General features: G+C 46.0%; 1 protein-coding gene and 1 pseudogene across 1 annotated transcript; both read right to left on the reverse strand.

The window, feature by feature from the left end:
* Positions 2,364-2,756, reverse strand: LOC110436467 (uncharacterized mitochondrial protein AtMg00820-like). Its single transcript, XM_021463568.1, has one exon. It carries the CDS (start codon positions 2,754-2,756, stop codon positions 2,364-2,366), a length of 393 nt encoding a protein of 130 aa, XP_021319243.1.
* Positions 4,726-6,132, reverse strand: LOC110436605 (annotated as a pseudogene).

Genomic DNA, 21,051 nt, shown 5'->3' on the forward strand with positions numbered 1-21,051 from the left:
TTCAGACTTGAGCTCAAAGTTGCCATCGATCTCTGCAGCAGGTCCAGTGCGGATATTGTCCGTAGTGGGAGCTCAGAACTCACGGATCGATTTGTTCGCCATGACTTTGAATTCTGAAGACAAGTTCCTGGTGAAACTTCGGTGATCTTCTTAATTGGATGAAGCTTCGTGCTAAAGTGTTGATGATCTCTTCTTGAGCTTGGCTCTTGTTTTTCTAAATAACGCTTCGGGATTGTCAACAAAATTTCCTAGAAGATGTTTTCTATTCATACATTACCCTATATAAAATAAAATAGAAAAATATCGGGGTAAAACTGTATGAGAGAATTGATAATCTTAATCATATTAGTGATTCGAATGATGACTCGAAATTCCATATCCATTCCTGATTAGTAATCAACCTTCCCCGGCAACGGCGCCAAAAATGCTTGTTGGGCATTCTTAACGTCACTACCAAAAGTAGACTCTGTTTTCTAATTCTGGTAACGGCGCCAAAAATGCCGAACCTATCCCTCATGCCACATAAGCCAAGTTGTCATCCCCAGCATGACATGAGAGACGCGGTATTGAAATATGCAATTGCTCTTTAGAATAAATAATAAATGAGATTTGCAAGCGCACAGATTAATACCGATGTAGCATTTTAACCGGGAAGTATTCCAGGTATCGTTATTTATATTTTTACCACTGGGAAGGGATTGCTAAACATCAATGTTGATTATAGAATAGAATATAAGATTGAGCATTTATCATTGCGTGTATAATTGAAAGCATTTATCTATCTCTTTCATACAGGGATAAATGTCACATAAAAGATATAGATAAAGTATGAATGGTGACAAAGATAATTAATCTGATCAGCATAACTTAGCCACATATAAATATGATAAGCACCTCAATAGATATTCTAGCAAGTCATTAGCATGGAATTAGAACGAACTACAAGAATATTTCCTAAGTTATTCTTAACTATAAAGTCTAGCATATCATAGTTAGTGCAATTATACTTGGCAATCATTGCGAGACAGGACTACGCCCATGCATAATGGTATTATCAAGGAATATAAGAAACATAGCAATCACTCCCCTATAATAATGTTGCTCTGCCAGCCCTATACACGAGAGGGGGACTATATAAGAATCAATGGAGCTGTCACTACCACGAACTACCCCGCGATCTGGCATATAGGGTACAATCACTGGTAAATACGGTATAGGCATCACGCCTATACAATACTTATCATTTACCCACTGTACACATGGATAAATGCTATACGATCCTAAACATGTATATAATTCCAATCTAACTAAGCCAAGCATATAACTATGATAAACTAAGAACAATATAATTGCGAATATAAACAAGTATAGCAAAGTCATAATCAATATATTGAAGTAGAACAAAGTCATATTCATAATATTGAAGAACAAAGATGAACAATTGAAGAACAATAGAGAATTACCAAGAACCCTCTTGATAGATCCGGAAACCAATCGAAGATTGACTCCTTCTAGTTCTAATCCTATGTAGCTATGCTAAACTAGACATCTAATTGATGTGGTGGCTCTAGGGCTTGATCAGAGGCTTCTTCTCCCAAGATGTATAATGAATTAGGGTTCAGAGGTCCTCTCCTCCAGGGACCAGGGGGTCTGCTTATATAGTCCTTCCAAGTGAATGTGGGTCGTCGGATCAAACCGACATTAATCGCACGGTTTTCCTTGATCCTTTAGGTCAGTGGAGCATGATCCGTGAAGTTGAAGCTGATTGGCCCTGAGGCCAGGGCAGGCGCCCTGCCCACAAGCTCGTCCGGTCTCCCGTTCGTTCCAGTGGCTTCTGGACTCTTCTAGATGTTAGGTAATTGCGCGGCACGTTAATATCTCTATGTAAACCTGACGTGTGGGCCTTTCTTCCATAATTCCTGATAACCCCCTGCAGAAATTGACAAACACCAAAACTCGTGGAATTTTGTTAGATAAAACCCTAAGTCTAGGTGTCGGTTGCATTTGGATCCTTTTCTTTGTTTATTACATAATTAAATTTGATACTTAAGGACCGTCAAGAAGGACGCAGTGAGAACAATGTCATCAACATATAGGAGGAGAAAAGCCATATCAGCACCTCTGCAGTAGATGAACAACGACGTGTCAGACTTGGCCTCAACAAACCCAAGAGCGGTGATGTGAGAGGCGAAGCGATTGTGCCAGGCACGAGGAGCTTGCTTCAACCCATAGAGTGACTTGTTCAAGAGACAGACATGATTGGGCTTGGCGGAGTCAACAAACTCAGTAGGCTGGACGCAATACACTGTCTCATTCAGGGTGCCATGGAGGAAAGTATTCTTCACATCAAGTTGGTGAATTGGCTAGGAGCGAGACAGAGCCAGAGTGAGAACCATCCTGATTGTGGCTGGCTTGACAACTGGAGTGAACGTTTCATCATAGTCAATGCCAGGTTGCTGTGTGAAGCCGCGAAGGACCCAACGAGCTTTGTAGCGGTCAAGAGAGCCATCAGACTTGAACTTGTGATGAAAAACCCACTTGCCAGTGACGAGGTTGACACCAGGAGGGCGAGGCACCAAGGTCCAGGTGTCATTGTCCTGCAGAGCGTCAAACTCGGCCTGCATAGCCTGACGCCAGGTCGGGTCTGAGGGCGCCGTGCGGACGAATGACGGTAGCGGAGAGGTGGTCGCGACCATCGTGATGAGGTTGAGACGGTCCACAGGTTGCCTGAAGCCATCCTTGCCACGAGTGCGCATGTTCTACGTGTTGGTGATAGGGACGATCGGCGCGGGAGCCGTGGCGACGGTGCGACTAGTGGTCCGTCCGGTGCCACTGGCAACAACTTGGGACGCGGAGTCCTCAGGGGTAGCGGCACCAGCTGGACTAGTGGAGGGTCCATCATGGCTAGCAGTGCTGGCGGTGGAGGTACCCTGGGTGCTGCTGCCATGTTCACCATGGCCGGCAGTGCCTCCCTGGCTGCTGGCCGAGGCAGCGGAGGGAGGGGCGCCAGGGAGTCGTATACGTGTAGTCACAGCTCTTGGCTAAATAGGCAAAGAGGAATCATCAGTGTCATCCAAAAAGGCGAGTGTGTTGGGATCCTAGGAGGAGGTAGACATCTCAGAGAACGGAAACATTGTCTCATCGAATGTAACGTGATGAGAGACGATGATCCGGTTAGAGTGGAGGTCGAGACATCGATATCCCTTATGATCGGAGGAATACTCGAGGAAAACACACAGGCAGGTGCGAGGTGATAGCTTATGTGGAGCCGTGGAGGACATGTTGGGATAGCATGCACAACCAAAAACACGAAGGTGAGTGTAAGATGGTTGTGTGCCGTGGAGAGCGAAAAAGGGAGTATGGCCATCTAGGGTTTTAGTGGGATGACAATTGAGGAGGTAGGTGGCAGTGTGGAGAGAGTCAGCCCAATAAACCGGAGGAAGACTGGCTTGGAACAGAAGGGACCGCACAATGTTGTTGATTTGTGCGAAGAATGTGCTCAGCACGTCCATTCTGCTGGGAGGTGTATGGGCACGACATCCGAAGAATGACCCCGTGGGTGACGAAGAACGTGTGAGCCGAAGAGTTATCAAACTCGCGGCCGTTGTCGCACTGAACTACCTTGATGGTGGAGTCAAACTGTGTGCGAACATACGAGAAAAAGTTAGAAATGACACTGAAACTTTCAGACTTAAGACGTAATGGAAAGGTCCAGGTGTAGTGAGTGCAGTCAACGAGAATGACTAAATAGTATTTATAACCAGACACACTAACAACTGGAGATGTCCAAAGATCACAATGTATTAAGTCAAAAGGATTAATAGCACGGGAGTTGGAAATACTAAATGGTAGACGCACATGGCGACCTAGCTGACAAGCATGACAGATGTGATCATCAATGTGCTTATTACATAAAATGGCATTGGAACTAATAAGTTTAGATAAAGCCGCGTGTCCGAGGTGGCCGAGGCGATGATGCCAAAGTGAATAGGACGACACAGTGGTGGCGAGGGTAGTGGTGGTGCTAGATGGTGCGGGAAAGAACAGGTAGAGGTCACCCGTGCTATTGCACCTGGCGATCACGCTCTGTGTCTGAAGGTCCTTCACAGAAAGGCCAAATGGGTCAAATTCAATGGAGAATTGTTATCAGTAGTGAAACGACGAACAAAAACTAAATTCTTAATAATGCTCGGTGACACTAAAACATTAGAAAGAACAAGAGGACGTCGTTCTGTAGGAAAAGAATGTGACCCAATAGATGTAACGGGAAGCGAAGCTCCGTTACCCACAATGATAGATGAAGGACTGGATGACAATGGAGGATGAAGGCTAGAGAGTATACCAACGTTGTTGACCATATGAGCACCAGCACCGGAATCATCATACCATTCGCCCGATGGAGGTGGTGTCAGCGTCATGGTGTTGCAGTTGCTGATGAGGCCGGACGGATCCCAAGACATGCCCTGCGCGGGTGTGCACGGCGGCTGCTGCATCCAGGACTGTTGTTGCAGCTGCTGTGGTGGCGGTGGTCCACCATAGCCGAACCCTGGAGGAGGTCCAAGGGTGTACGCCTGCTGCACGTACTGTTGTTGGGCGGTGAAGGCGACCAGCGATGGACGAAACGGTATCCCGAGGGCGTTCGGTGGGTATGCCCATGGGTTATAGTAGTGCACCTGGTGTTGCGGGCCGACGCGGGTGCTGCCGGCCGGCTGCTGCTGCTGGTTGCGACCGCGCCCACCGCGACGGCGTCCAGTCCGTTGCTAGCCGTGGCTGGCAGTGCCGCCCTGCCCCTGACCGTAGTAGTCGCGCTGGCCTGTACTGCCCTGCCCTTGGCCATAGTAGGCGCCTTGGCCGGGCTAGCCGTAGGCAGGCCTACCCTGGCCGTGACCGACCCGAGGGCCGCTGTGGGGGCGTCCGGCGGGAGGACGTGGAGCAGCGACGAGGGTGGTCGACGTGGTGGAGGGCGGCGGATCGGAGGCCCCGGCTGCCTCACTGGCGGCGGTGTCATCGATGTCGATCTCCTCGAGTAGAAGAAGCGTGTGAGCTTCCTCGAAGGTGGGGAAGGGCTACCGCATCTTGAGGTTGGAGACCATGGGCCGAAACTTGCCGTTGAGGCCGCGGAGAAGAGTGAGGACCAGGGTACGATCCCCGATCGGATCGCCGTAGTCGCCGAGGGTCGCCGCCATCGTCTCCAGACGGCGACAGAAGTCGGTGATCGAGGTCGAGCCCTGTTTCACCGTGCGAAACTCCGCCGAAAGCAGCAGGGCATGTGATTCACGCTGCACGAGAAACTCGTTCTCGAGGTAGGTCCAGGCGCCGCGAGCGTTGGGCTTGCGGAGCATCATCGATTGCTGGAGGTCGGCGTGGATCGTGCCGTAGATCCAGGTCAGCACTGTGCAGTTCATCTACACCCACGCCGGTCGATCGACGTTGACGATGTCGGAGAGGACGTGGTCGGTGAGGGCGTACTTGCCTAAGACGGTGAGGAACATTGCGCGCCACCGGTTGTAGTTGTCGGCGGCGCGATCCAAAACCAAGGGCACGAGGACCTTGATGTTGAGGACGGCGATGGCGGCGGCGTGGATGGCGGCGTACTTGGCATCGTTGGCGTTGAGGGCCGCAGACCGATCAGCCTCCGCCTTCTCGCGCGCTTCGCGGGCCACGCGCTCAGCTTTGATCTCATCCATGTCGAGGACGAGGGATGTAGTCGATCACGTTACGTGTAGCCGTACGGGCGGGCGCCTGGTGAAGCTGTACGTCGCGGTAGATCACGTAGCCATGTAGTCGTACGTGTGCACAACAGCCTGGTGTAGTTGATCCGGGACGTGGCTTGCCTTCGTGTAGACGTACACAGTTGAAGTAGACGTACACGTGCGGCGCCTGGGTGACAGGATCAGGAGCGTGGTGACTTGACGTAGACACGATCCGGATTGCAGGATCGTGCAGCGCAGGCGTCGCGTGGCCAAGCGTTGATCGCAATCGCGCAGCGGAGGTTGCGCGCGAGTAGACGCGTCGCGCAGACGCGCGTTTGCGGAGGAGGAAGAGAGCCGGCCGGCGACGGGCGCCTGGCGACGGCGGCGGCGCAGCGCTCCGAAGGGAGGCGCGCGGCGTGATTTAGCGGAAGCGAGAGGAACAGAAACCTTCTCGTGATACCATGAAAGAAGAATGAATACAAGCAAATAATCTTTACTCATGGCTTACATGTGTTTATATACACAATTACAAGATCACAGGGACGGGCTTACCACGCAGGGCGCCGGACCTATGGTGATTGCGCTCACTCGCTTGCCCGGGAGGAGCGTCGTGCATGGTCATCGTGCTCATGCCGTTGGCATGCCATGACTAGTAGAGCTATGGCTAATTATAGTATTCAACAGCTATGGCTAAATATAGTATTCAACAGCTATGGCTAATTATAGTATTCAACAAAATTCATAAAATATATCTAGAAATAAAGGTCTCAGCACACCTTATATTTTTTTTATGAAATCCTATTTCATAATTTTGTATCTAAAATTAGAAGGGGAGCACTAGGGGCTCCACTGACCTAGCAGCAGTAGGGGGCTGGAGCCCCCCCCTAGCCCCATCACTGGCTTGGTCCCTAATATTAGATAATATTATTTAATATTCCCTTCGTTTCAAATTATAAGATTTTTTGGCTGTTTCGATAATATTATTTTTCATATGTATATAGACAATACATCTATATGATCAACAAAAGCTATGTGATTTAAAACTCAAAACATCTTATAATTTTGAACCGGAGAAGTGCACGTACATTTGGCTAATAAAAAAAATATTTATATTAAATCATATGTTCTTTCACTTTGTTTATTTTCTAACATAAATGACATAATATATACTCCATAGACTATATCTAAATATAACAGATTTACTAGTTACTATTTTTTATTTAGATATAAAAAATATGGATTAGTTCCTTAACAGATTCGCATGTTATATTTTTTTATAAATATAAGAAACTAATCGCGGAATGGGGGGTGAGCAGTGTTCCAAGGATTCACCGTGGTGGCGAGGTAGTAGGATGGTGGTGTGGTGATGAGGTGACGCAATGGTGGTCGAGAAGTTGTGTCGTGCCATACCGCGATGTCGTCGTGGCCGAATCTGGCGTCGCTCTTGGCTCCGGCAAAGCTTGCGCGGCTCGACGGCGGTCCTCCCGTCCTTCGCCTCACTTCTCCTCTTCCCCATCCCGATTGCGGTCGCAAGAGAGGTGGGGATGCCGCGGTATGGCGGCGGGGTGGATGGGAAGGGCGCTAGGGCGTGGCTCGGGCTTTTATAGCCCCAGTCTAGCCATGGCGATGGTGAACGACGGATGGAAGGAGATGGGGTACGTGGACGATGATACAAAGGGTTTGGCTAGGGTTTTGGGGACTGGAGTGGTTGAGTCCACATTGGCGCCTCCCAATTCGAAAACGCAGATGGTCAAGGCGGTTGGGTGCTAGGGGAATCTCGCCCTACACTCTACTCTGCTTTTGCGAAAGCATGGAGGGTGACACGAGGTTGGGGGTGACGAACTGGGCCGCCCATTAGCGGCACGAAAAGGAGGGTTGTGTGCTGTGATGGAACTAGGCCGCGAGGCGTAGCTCGGCCGGCTCGGGGCTTGCATGGCGCGGCGGGTGCGATGAAGAGCTAGGTCGTGAGTGGGGTGCAAGAGCGAGATGGGTCAAATATGGAGGTCAGGCTAGAATCCCAGCTTAAGCACATGCCCTTTTCTAATTTCCAAAAATAATTCTATCTACACCTCGGTCTCTATGTGTATATACATGTTTGCCAAACATGTATACACCTCTAGGGGTGGTCTACTAGGGGTCTAGGTTTTTATGGAGTCCAAGCCAAGGGTTGGCAACACAAGAGAATTTCATTAAATAAATAAAGATGGTTGATTTTATTAACATCACATAAAATCAATAAGAGCCAAAACACATGTTTAATTAAAGATGCAAATGCCCAACAAATAATTAGGTTCTACTTGTGCAACTATAGGGTGTCTTCCTATCATGAACTCACCAAACAAGGGTTATTTTTAGAAAAATTTTCGAGGTGGTAAATTTGGTGCTCTGCAATTTCTAGGTTGTTACAGCATGGCACCTCTGTATATTTTTAATATGAAATTACTTTGACACCCTACCATTAATCATGGCGACTCTAGTTGCATGAAGTCATAAATCTAAATTTTATTCTTATCGACACCTATGGATTTTGTCTCCTCAAGTTAACTTGAAATTCTTGTACTTATTGTATCTTTTGTTAACAATCTCTTTTTGAAAGGTCCTTGTTTGGTTTTGGTGAGTGACAACTTAGGTGGACTAATAGTGTTTATGTGAGATACACAACGAATTAGTCCATAGGTGAATATATGATGATGGAGGAGCTCATTGCATATAAGACATGACATGGAGTCATGTGACCAAGGTGGAGAAGATCAAGATGAGGCTTGACTTGATGGACCGGTTGCAAGTGTGAAGGACAAGTTGGAGGATTTTAAGCGAGGGACCGCGTGTGGCGGTGAAGCTTGAGCAAGACTTAGCACCGATGGACCGAGGCTACGGTGAAGAGCAAGTGTGGTCAAGATCGATGAACCAATACGATCACGTGATGATATGAAGTGGATCATATCATTCGGTGATTGGTTAGCGGATATATTGGATCAACATTGGAGGTGATGGAATGAAAAGCACAAAGCAAAGGTATAACTTAGGGCATTTTTATTTCACCGGTCATAGGTGTGTAGAGAAGTTTATAATCAGATTTAGCATAGATGGCCGTATTATCAAGAGAGGCAAACTTGTTTGCATATCGATCATTTTTCACTGCGGCGGAGGCCTTGTTGAAGAGACAAAGTCACAGAGTGTTTCTCGCTGAGAAACACACGTCGGACGCTAGCTTCGGAGGCGTCGGAAGCTGGGCCCTGCGTCCAACATGTGCTAACTGAGTGAAGCTGAACAGAACCGTGCATCGGAGCTTCCGACACGTGAGCGCCGGACGCGAGCCGAACACTGTCCGAGCGTCCAGTGTAGCTTGTGCGTGACTGCGTGAGCGAACGCTTTCTAAAGACAGTGTCGAACGGTGAAAGTGCGTCCGATGTTTGTTCGTCAGACGCGTCCGACGGATGTGCGAGGTTGCAGACCTCTCTGAGTAGCGTCCGGTGTACGGAGCCGCGTCCGGCACTAGACGTCTACGTGCCCGACGTGACTGTTTTAGGCGCAAGTGCAAGTTAGCCGTTGGCGGCAACGGTCGAGTTCAAATAGCTAGTAATACGTGGCTGCTTCGTGAGCGTTGGACGTTGGGTTCATGTGTCCAACGCCTAGCGTTATATAATGAAGGAATATAGCATAATAATTATTTTGTTTCATGATTATTGAAGTATGTAAGTGGTAATATATATTAGTAGAAAAAATAAAACAGTATCCATAAAGTATGTTATATATATATATATATATATATATTACCACTTACATACTTCAATAATCATGAAACAAAATAATTATAGAGTCAAAGATTTTTTGTTTATTTTTAATTATGGCTAAGGTACATACAAATATAAAGGTAATACCTTATATTATATTTGACAATGACATATATGGATAAGTAAAATGGAAAATTAGAATATTACTTTACATTATCTTTCATAATGATAAATTTGGATAATTTACAATATCATAGGAGCTAGTTGAAATTATCCTTCATAATGATACACGTGACTAATTTAGATTCAAAGTTAAAGGATTATATTAGATTATCTTTCGTAATTAAAAAGCTGGATAATTTAGATGGAGGTTATTTTAAGTTATGTTTCATAATAGTCGAGGTGGGTAACTTAGTTACAAATCTATAGAGTAATTTTGAATTATTTTTTTAGTGACAGATGTGGATAATTTATATATAATTATAGGAGGGTAGTTTTGAATTTTCTTTTGTAATGGCTGAGGTGGGTAATTTACGCATAAAATTAGAGGGTTACTTTAACTATTTTTCATAATGGGAGTGATGGGTAATTTTTAATAAACTATAATAAATCTAATGGCTACTATCGGTTACGTTGATTAGAGACTACCAAATCAAAGATTAGATGTTTCTAATTATTGTGAGTTTTTTTGAATTTATCTTTTTTCTATCGTGTGAATTAACATGTTACTTTCGTTGGAGCCTCCAATTAATAATAGTAAAATTGCCAAAGGATTTCTTGCAAGTGATTAGAGCACCTGGTAGCATCTAAGAGACATGGATTTGACTTCTCGTGGAAATGAATTTAAATAGTTCTAAAATAAAAATTTTAAAAATAGGTTAGGGTATTTTCTTGTTGATTTCAGTTAAAAAGCAATAGTAAATTAAAATTAGTCTAATTACAAAACCCTTCACTTCGGCCAGTCTTAATAAAAGTTTTATGGTGTTGTTTTCAAGATTGTCATGTCACGTGAAGTAAAATAAAACTTGAATAAAACAACCATTTCAGTGAAGAGTTTCATTTTATAGTTTCACAGACATTTAGTTCCAAAACTTATAAAGAGTTGGTAATCGTGACAAGAGAACTCATTTCTTCCCTCTCCATGTCATAAAAATGCTTATATAGCAATCTATTTAATTTAAATATACTATATATTTAATATAAATGAAACTCACAGACTCAGGGTTGAGACTAGCCTATAGGTGGGCAAGCAAGTGGTTTTACCTGACGCGCAAAAAAAAAGGCGAAAAAAAATACAGTCAAACAAGCAGAAGCCGTACGGCTGGCACAGCATGCCATGCCCCTGCCCAATGCAAGGAGCCACGACTTTCACTGTTCGTCACCAGTGGCCATGCCATGCTCTCGAGCCGCACACAGGCAGAGGCAGGCCTCCCTTTTGGTGAAATGGCGATCGGCTCGATGCCGGCGCGCACCGTGGTCCGTGGCTGCGCACACGTCAAACACGGTGGTGAGCCGGATCTGCCACCGCACAGTACATGCGCACCGCGCGAGCGGGGGCACAGCCCTAGTCCACTGTAGCGCCAGCAGTGCAGGCACCCACGCGGGCCCTTGCTAGCTGCTCACCATCCTCCTGCACCCTGCCGTAGGAGACGGTACACTGGTCGGTAAGACCTGTGCGTGCTACAGGCAGCGTGCCAGAACCAACGACAGAGATGAGCCTGCGTCCTGACTGCTCCCCACAATCCTGGGGCCTGCTGCACGCGATGCAGGCGCAGAAAAAGTGAAAACCAAAGAGTACAACGCGGCAGCGGGAGGGACCAGGCAGGCAAGTGGTGGATTGATGGATGGATGGATGGCATCAGCGCATGCATGCATGTTGCAGGGCAGGGCCAGCAGATCCGTGGGACGGGACTGTGCGCGAGGCGCTGCAGAGACGAGAGATCTGCAGTGGCTCCCCTGCTCCTGCTGCTGCTGCTGCTGTGCCGCAGATGCCTTGTCGCTCTCGCTATGCGCTGCTAGCTGCTGCCAGTGCCAGTGCACCTCAAAAGGTGCTGCGCGCGGTACGGATAATCATACCAAAAAGGCCGCCCTACCCTACGAGAGAGGAGAGAGAGAGAGAGAGTGGGACCGGGACGCTGTCCGGCAGGGTGGCAGGATCTGCCTCTGGCCCCACCGTTGCTTCTGGCCCCACCATTTTGAGCAGGCCCAGGTGCACTGGTGGACGCCACGCAACATCTTGCCAGCTTGGATAGCCACGCCAGCAAAAGGGTGGATAGCCAATTCTTGTGACACATGCATGAAATATTAAATGTAGACAAAAATAAATACTAATTATACAGTTTACCTGTAATTCGCGAGATGAATTTTTTGAGTCTAGTTAGTCCATGATTGGACAATATTTGTTATAAACAAACGAAAGTGATACACCAAAACTTTTTCCAAACTGAACAAGGCCTCACTGGTAAAAGGACAAGTGCAGCTCAGCTTGGATAGCCACGCCACGCCTGCCGCCTGCTTATGGCCAACGCGGATGCAAGGGCGTTAAAATTTAGTATTTTTGTTTTATTTAATAATTATTATATAAAAATTTGTCTTATAAATTATTGTCTAGTTAATAATCTAGTACCTACAGTACATTATCCCACTTTCCACAATATAGTTATAGAATGTTTGATCAAATTTATAACAAATACTCCTGTGTCTAGAATGTAACTTCCAAATTTATAAAAATAATATTAGCATTATATTTCTAAATAAATTTATTATCAAAATATATTCTATAACTAAGTTAATAATACTTTTTTTGTTCAATAAGTGTTAGTTCAGTTTTATAAAATTCTAGTCAAAGTTTGAGTTTTTTTTCTTCTAGGGATGCGAGAATTATATTCTTTATGGAGGGAGGGAGTAGTACTGACATTTATGTCTCCAAATCAATTTATTAAAAAAATATATTATATAACTGAGCTAATAGTACTTATTTTATATTATGAATGTTAATACTTCCTTTAAATAAATTTATTCAAGGTTCAATCTGTTTGGCTCCTCGAAGAGCGAGAATTGCACTATTTTGTGGAGGGAATATTAAAGGCTCTAAATTTATGACACATGTTAATTTGTCACGTCACATCAGTAACAAAAAGCTAAAAATTCTCCAGCAATTATTCTCTCTATTTGTGTAGTTCGATGATAGCTTTTGATTGTATTTTTTCTACGAACTTTGTTGGCCTTGAACTCTTGATGCCATTTGTATCCTTTCTTGAAGGCATGTTTGTTGAACACATGAGAAGACTTTCAAGTTTACAGTGGCTATGGTAACATTGCTTTATGACGGGTCGATCACATGCATTGGCCCTTTTGTTTTTATACAGACAGAACAATAAAACATCATTGGTGCATCAAAAGGTTATTTCGAAAGCTTTGTGTGTGGTATAAAGTTTTCTTTAACATCATCACTAAATCCAACAGCGTATATTTTTCTGTTTTTCCCCTATCACTATTGTAATTTCTAGTAAATCCTATTATGCCTTCGTAAAATCATGTTTCTTCTTCTTTTTGACAAATATCGTAACTCCAAGATTCTTTTGGTGAACATGGACCCCTTTTTTATCGGATGTCGTGTCAAGGGACATCGGGCCCTTTTCAACGCTCTTGTATTCCCTCCATTGCTAAATAAATTAATTATAGAGAACAAATATTTATGACATTAAATTAGCATATGTTATATCTAATCTATTAATACTAATTTAAATTTATAAATCTTGGCACTTTTTTTTCTGTATAATGGCTTAAGACTATAAAGTATAAACTAATTTATTCAGAGTGAGTTGCCGAAAATCTTATTATGTGGCCTTGTTTAGTTTACCTTGAAAATCAAAAAGTTTTCAAGATTCTCCATCACATCAAATATTGCGTCACATGCATGAAACATTAAATATAGACGAAAACAAAAATTAATTACACAGTTTAGCGGTAAATCACGAGATGAATCTTTTTACCCTAGTTAGTCTATCATTAGGGCCTTGTTTAGATCCGAAAAAATTTCAGATTTCGACACTATAGCACTTTCGTTTTTATTTGACAAACATTGTCCAATCATAGAGTAACTAGGCTTAAAAGATTCATCTCGTGATTTACAGACAAACTATGTAATTAGTTTTTGTTTTCATCTATATTTAATGCTCCATGTATATGCCGCAAGATTTGATGTGACAGAAAATCTTGAAAAGTTTTTAGATTTCGAGGTGAACTAAACAAGGCCTAGATAATATTTGTCACAAACAAACGAGAATGATAAATTTTTTTACTTTTCGGAAAACAAGGCCTGTGATAGAAAAGTATGACGGGGCCATCATGGCGGTGGTACCATGTCGGCACAGAGGCACACTACTACCACTGCGAAAGCGAACCCTTTTCAATGGCGGTAGCTGGCCCTATCACTATGCGGACGAGATGTACCGCCTCGAAGCAGTCGATACAGCGGCGTGGTATTCTGTGGAGTGCACGCGCCTTTATTCGCGCAGGCACGATGCCGTGCTCTGACCCTGAGCCGAGAGGGTCCCCGCCTCTGCTCCTACGCCGCAGGCAGGGAAGCGATGGGCACGCAGGCAGGACGCGGGGCCGGCGACGCGCGATGCGGGGCCGTGCCCCGTGCAGTGCTGCGTGGTCCTACCTGCGCGGGGTCGACGGAAATGTACTCCAGACTGCAGGAACAGTCGGGAGCTAGCTGCCGTGCTGGAGCCCCGGCGGAGCTCGCAGCGGTGCCGTGCCGCTGCGACTGCGAGCGCGCGACATGGCATGGCCGTGCATGTCATGGGTAGGCTGCGCTAGGATCTGGTCCACCCACACCCACCGGCTGGTTGCCGCTGCACAGGACTGCAGCGTTGCCATCGCGTCCGCCCCGCCTGTTCCTATTCCGATCCCAATCCCACGGGCCACGGCAAGGTCCATGTCGTCGGCAGTGTCGCATACTCTACCACAGGGCTAGTAGCTCGTAGTACGTGCGCTGTGCGCACCACGGAACGAAGCAGGCCCGTGTCAAGGCACTGTGTATGCAAACAGCCAACCTATCTTAGCACAGTACTACTACCTTTTCTACTACTATAGGCGATTGTATGTGTCCGTTGGATTGGATCTGCGCGTCCGTGCACTGCATGTCCATGCCATGCATGCACAGAAGCATGTGCATGTGACCCCCAGCCGACTGTGCAGCGGATGGGAGGGAGGTCAGCTACCCACAGGAGCATCCGAGGGTCGCGCGGCGTATGCATTGCATTGCATACGGCATGGGGCGCGTCCGTCCGTGGATCCATGATGGCGAGCGGCATCTGATTCGTGCGGGACGGCACCGTTGTCGGGGTACTGGCACCGCGCATCGGTGCATGCACGCAGCGCAAGCAAATGCAGCCACAAGCACCATCGGATCTGCGCCGCGCACTGGGCCACGAATCCGGACGTCGTCGTGCGCGTATTGATTGACGTAGCGCATGGACCGACGGGTGACGCCGGCAATGTAGCTGCTGCATGCCTGCCCCGGTACCAGCAGTAGTACCACCGCATAGCGTGCTACTAGCCGATCGAGCTGCATTATGGGCGAGATCGCGACCGGCCGTCCGGCGGACCCTCCGTGGAGTCGACAACAGTGTAGGAGCACATGACAAGGCTGGGCGGATTCAGTCGTGTGGTAATTGAGATCGATGCTGATGACAGAACACAACCGCAGCAGCTCATGGACGGACGGACGTAGTGTACGCATAGGCGGATCCACCACTAGCGCGAGCCCAGGGCGGCCGCCCTAGGTTCTTTTGGGGCTGATCTGATACTCTATGAGAATTTTAAACATTAGTGTAAAATAAAAAGAGGCTCCCAGAGTATCCGACGGAGGTTGAAGACAACTTAGACGTCTTGGATTATCATGTGTGGTTCAGCCCATATAGAAAATCACAACCCACAAAACGCAATAAGAATACGATCGGCCTTTCTCACGTTTCTCGCTATTCTCGACTTCTGACTTTCTGGTCGTCTCTCTCGCTAATTCACAAACTTGCGAAACCTAAGAACCTGCGTCGGGCTGCAGGTATCTTCATTTTTTATTTGCCCTTTTCACATAGTTAATTGTTTAAAATTTGATTAAGGATGAATCATCGAATGATTTGGTGAAGTCAGTTTAAAATTTGCGTCGGGCTGTATGTATGGCTTCTCTTAATTTAAGGAATAAATTTCTCTAATTTTGATGTGGAAAATATATGATGAAAACTTTAATATTGGTCAAATGATTATGTTGCCAAAGCAACTTGTGGAATTTGTTATCTTATATTGCCATTGGTTTTGCCAAAATTTTAGAGTATAAGTCCGCTCTAGGTTATTTTTTGAGGTGGATTCGCCACGTACCACCGTACGCGGATTAACTCGCGCGCTCCTGTATGCAATTGCTGTTGGAGCAGCAGTTTTACCCATCGTATCGATCGACCATGCATGTTTGTCATTTGTCACAATGGTCCTGATCAGTCCTGAGTCCTGAGTCGATTCCGATGGAGCCCACGCGGGCGGCGGTGTGGCCGGAGGCCGGATCGGACTACAGGCAGTGCGGGGCCGGCGATGACGCAGTAGCGGGCGGCGGTGGCGACACATGCGCAGGCGGAGCGCGGTAGGCCGGCCATTACTGCATGTCACGCTCTTCCCGTTGCGCTCTTCCCAGTCGGTGCACTGATCACGGCTGCACACACACCCTGTACGGCGGGCGACTCCAGCAGCAGCGGCATTACTTGCGTGGACCGTGGTGATGGTAGCGGCGACCCCCGACCCCGATCCGTGCCGTGCATGGCTGATGCGGATGGTCCAGCCTGGGGGGTGTCAAGGATGACGGACGACAGACAAGGCCCGTGCCAAAACAGACCGGACCGGACGGTACCAGCCTTGAAGAGCGCGAGGACAAGCGCACCGACTGGGCGCCGGAGACGGACAACGGGAACCGGGGATGATGGACAGGACAGCGCCGTGGTAAATGGCTCGTCTTTGTGCGAGTAGTACATGCGTGCGGAATGCAAAAGTACGTATGCTCCGGACGCTACGCTCCATCGCGAGTGATTAAAAAATGGCGGTGGTCGCCCTGATACCGGAGGAGAGGTTGTAAATACTCACTTTACGTTGCAAATTTTAATATTTTTTTTCTATAATTTTAGTCAAACGTGAAAGTGTTTTGACTCTCTAAAATTATTGTAATGACTTACAATTTGAAATGGAGTGAGTATATTTCTAGTACTACACCCTAACCGTCGTTTCTGTCAAAAATAACAGTCATTCATGAGCGTAATCAGGCTGCTACGCGGACGAGATTCGGGCATCCAACTGCTGTGTTGTCTCCGTACCAGTAGCTAGACCAATTTTTTTTTCCGCACGCATGCAGCAGTACTGCGGCATGCAGAGGAAAGCAGATCCGGGTCTGCCGGGCAACATGGTCACGCACCTGGCGTTACGGGAATAACGCCAACCCTAAATTTTTTTCACCAACTAAACAAGGCTTATCACCTATCTGACCTCAACCAACTTTATCTAAGTCAGGTTAGACGCATACAAGATCATTTGGCTGAGTATACGGGTATGTTGTAGTAGCTTAGTTTTCCTTATTAAGTAATTTCTTTATGAATACTTTATTAGCTCACAAAAGCACTAATATCTCTTAATATCTACTAATTATATGCTAATCATATTGTTCAGCGACTCAATTACATCGTGCCATATACTCTCATTACGTTACTCCCTCCGTCCCTAAATACTACTATTTCTACAAAAAAAATTTGTCCACAAATACTGCTATTTCTACTAGCATACTCAGTCCACCAGCCTATTTAATTTCTCCTTGGAACTTCCATGGTCCATCAACCCATTTAATTTCTTCTAGGGAGTAGTACTTTGGCGCATTGTAATTGTTTGAGTCTGTTTAGTTGGAATTAAATGCAGCTCGTTGGAACCAGAGAACCATGACTTAACGTGCATGATTAAATGGTGAAACCCAAATTAATTGAGGGTAGAATGGTCTTTTGTTTGCCACACTAATCTGTCTGAAATCTGCTAGAAATAGCAGTATTTGGGGACGGAGTGAGTAGCTTCTATCTTCGTTGACATGAGCTACTAGCTTAATACTCCCTCCATACCCATAATTCTTGACGTTTAAGACATGATTGTGGTAACCAAGGAGTGATTAATTAGGGGTTAGTTTTCTATGTCTGCCCCTAATAAATGTGGCTGTGGATGCTCTTTGTATGAGAAAATAAATCAGTTTAGCTGGCAAACGCGCAAAGGGTCGAGCGATGCGTTTGGAGTTCGATTCCTATTGGCAGCATGTTTTGCTTGTTGCTTCATTTGGCTAGTTTTGTTTTTCTTTCTTTTTTTTTGCATGCGAGCGGCTGGCCGATGACTCGTTCCATGCCTGCTGCTACTACTCTCTGACTCTCTGCCTTGCTTGCTTGCTGCTGCTACTCCCTGCCTTGCTTGCCTACTATTGAACGCCATGGATTAGCTTTTCTCCTTCCACATCTCAACGTTGTCCTCCGCCTCGATGGAGTCCAACGACTCCATATTGTCCAGCGGCTCGACGTCTTGCAACGTAATGGAGTCCAGCGCCATGGAATCTAGCACCTCGATGGAGTCTAGCCCCTCGACGGAGTCCAACGCCTCGCCGACGTCCTCCGCGACCTCCTCCGAGTCTGGCACAACGTCCCCCACGGCGACCTCCTTCGAGTCCGGCACAACACGTCCCCCACGGCGAGCAGCACCAGCACGACATCCTCCACGGCGAGCAGCACCAGCGACGCCAGACTCCGTGGCGAGCAGCACCCGCGCCACTGGACTCCATGGCGAGGAAGCGAGAAGACCAAGGAAACGAGAGGAAGGAGGCGGCGCGTGATCTGTCTCGCTGCTACAGCCGAACAAGGAAGGAGGCGGCGCGTGACCCGAAACCGAACAGGCGAGCTGGAAACCTGGAGCCGCGCGTGGCCAACGAAGAGGCAGGGGCAAGAACGTCCAGCTAGAAGCCCGCGTGACCAGAACGTCAGGCTTCGCGAAAATGACCGAGTTGCTCATAACGTCAACTAAAATGGGGTATGGAGGGAGTAGACACCAGTGACAGATTTAGGATGAAAATTTAAGTTTATCGCGTATTGAAACGGCCTTCGACCTGGTCCTCCTCAAAGCATTCATGCAAAAAATTCAATAGAGGCTCTACGGGGTGGGGGTCTCCACAGGGGCGGACCCACGGGGTATGCCAGGTGGGCCACGGTATACCCTGTGAGTCACCCTTCTACTTAATTCAGAATCTATTATCTCTATATATAAATATTTGCAACAAAAAACATTGGTATGCTTTGCTAGCCCAATGGTATATCTTTTGCTCTTTAACTAAGAGGTCGCAGGTTGCAGCTGCAATTTTTGTCTTCATTTTTCGTTTTGCATTTATTTATTTTCTGTTTTTTGCCCTTTTAAAAATTAACTATGTCTAATATATTTATTTCTTTAGTTTTTATATTTATTCCATCTTTGTTATGTCCTATAAAACCTCATCTGCAAATAGTTTTTAATTTCTAGTTTTTTATCCCCTCGATATATTAATGTTTTGTCTTTTACTTTCTAGTTTTATTTATCCTAAGTTGTTGTTTCCTATGAGACACGTCACGAAATAAAATAATAAATAAAAATAATATAACTTTGCCTATGTTTTATATCACTTATCAATAGCTATGTACAATGGATATTTTAATTTTCTATTTTCTTTTGTAACTTTTAAAATTAAGTATGGATTAGTTTTTTCTATTCTTTTATCTTCTCCTGTTGTATCCCATGACACCCTATGTGCCTTCATTTTTATTTATTTTTTTAAATTTTTATCCCCTCTAGATATTATAACTATAATTAACATATTTCATCCTTTCTTTTGCTATCTTTTCATCCCATCTTGTTGTAAGTCTCTATGGCTATTATTTTGAATTATTTGCAATTATTTTTTATATCATAATTTGTTATAGTTTTTAGCTAATCTTTAAATTTAAGGCTTATTGTGTTATTTAATGTACATGGTTTTACCGAATTGGTAGTAGCTTTACCGAATTGGATGTGGTTTTATCAAATTGCGTAATTTTTTTTAAACGGTATACTCTATGACAAAATTCTAGGTCCGCCACTAGGTCTCGATGGGATCTCCGACACGGGGCTTAAGCCCCCTAAATCCGCACCTCAGGGCCGGCTGTAAGGGAGGGCCAGACAGTGGGACCGCCCTGGGCCCATGTAGCTAAGGGACTAAGACCGTATATATCATTAGCATATATAATTTTCTATTTGGTATAATATGAACACACATATAAGCCTTCGAAGGCCCATAGGCCGCAGAATCGAGAGACCAGAGGAGTAGAGGACGATTCATTTTTGCCGATGCCGATGCTTCGTATTCTCTCCCAATATTTCCAATCTTCCATTGAGTGATTGAGATATTGACGTGCACACAGACACGAATGTGGAGTCACCGATGATGTACACTAGTTGTCGAGTCGCTAGCTCACTGTCACGACAATACGACTGGGAAGGCAACAACGATGGCGGGTAGCAAATATGATCTCAGTAAGCAACACACCAACACCTCAGATCTAAACCTATATTGCATAATAATTTTTATTATTCATACTATATATTCTTTAATTTTTATTTTAAAAACTAGTTTAACAAGCCCTTATCTTCTTGCTTGCCCAAGTGCCTTTCAAATTGTAGAGCGTGGCCCTGCCGCACCTGATTACACATCTAGGCTAGTGAGACGGTTGAAAAAGTGCCACAGTTATGCCGTCGAATATAGTTGGTGGCACTGCCAACGGTGGGAATGGCGGCGAGGTTGACAACTCGACCGCCACCGTCGCTACTGCTGCTGCCTTAACGGCCTATGCCGCCGTGGAGAAAGGTGTTGCACACCAAGGAAGTCGCTGTATTAAGCATATTGGCTTTGATGCAATGGTGACGTAGCATTATATTATCAAATTATGAACTAATTAGACTTAAAAAATTCGTTCATCATAATATTTGTAATTTATACACTTGTTATTAATAACGTGTTCAAACGCACCAACTTTAGAAAAAAAGCAAGGTTTAAAACAAAATAAAAAAGGACATAACGTCAGCTCCCTGTGGCAGGTAGGCCACCCTTTGCATGCTGGCTCACGCGGACCACCACTCCCCGGACTCTACTCGCATCACGGTCACGCCACTCGGCGAATCCAATCGCCAGGGAACAAAAAATCAAAGAAAAACCCCATGAGGCCATGACAGGGAAAAGAGAAAAAGAAGCGTAGCGCAGACAAAAGGCGAGGAGGCGGGATTAAAGTATTGGTTCCAGCCTAAACGATCGCCATTATTTTAAAGGCAGGGGAAAAAGAGAGGTCGCAGCATCATCCAATCCGTTCGCCTGCTTGCCCCTCTTCTGTTGTGTGTTCTGCCTCCCCTCCGGCCGCCGTCCCTCTCTCTCCTCGTCGAGATAAACAAAAAAACCGGCAGCTTTTGTCTCCTTGCAGGCGCCCCACACACCCAACGTGTCTGTCTTCCCCGCACCGCCCGGCCCCGTCGTCTCCCGTGTCCGTATATATAAACCTCCC

This window comes from Sorghum bicolor, chromosome 6 (assembly GCF_000003195.3).
Source record: "Sorghum bicolor cultivar BTx623 chromosome 6, Sorghum_bicolor_NCBIv3, whole genome shotgun sequence".
In the NCBI taxonomy this organism is placed as follows: domain Eukaryota; kingdom Viridiplantae; phylum Streptophyta; class Magnoliopsida; order Poales; family Poaceae; genus Sorghum; species Sorghum bicolor.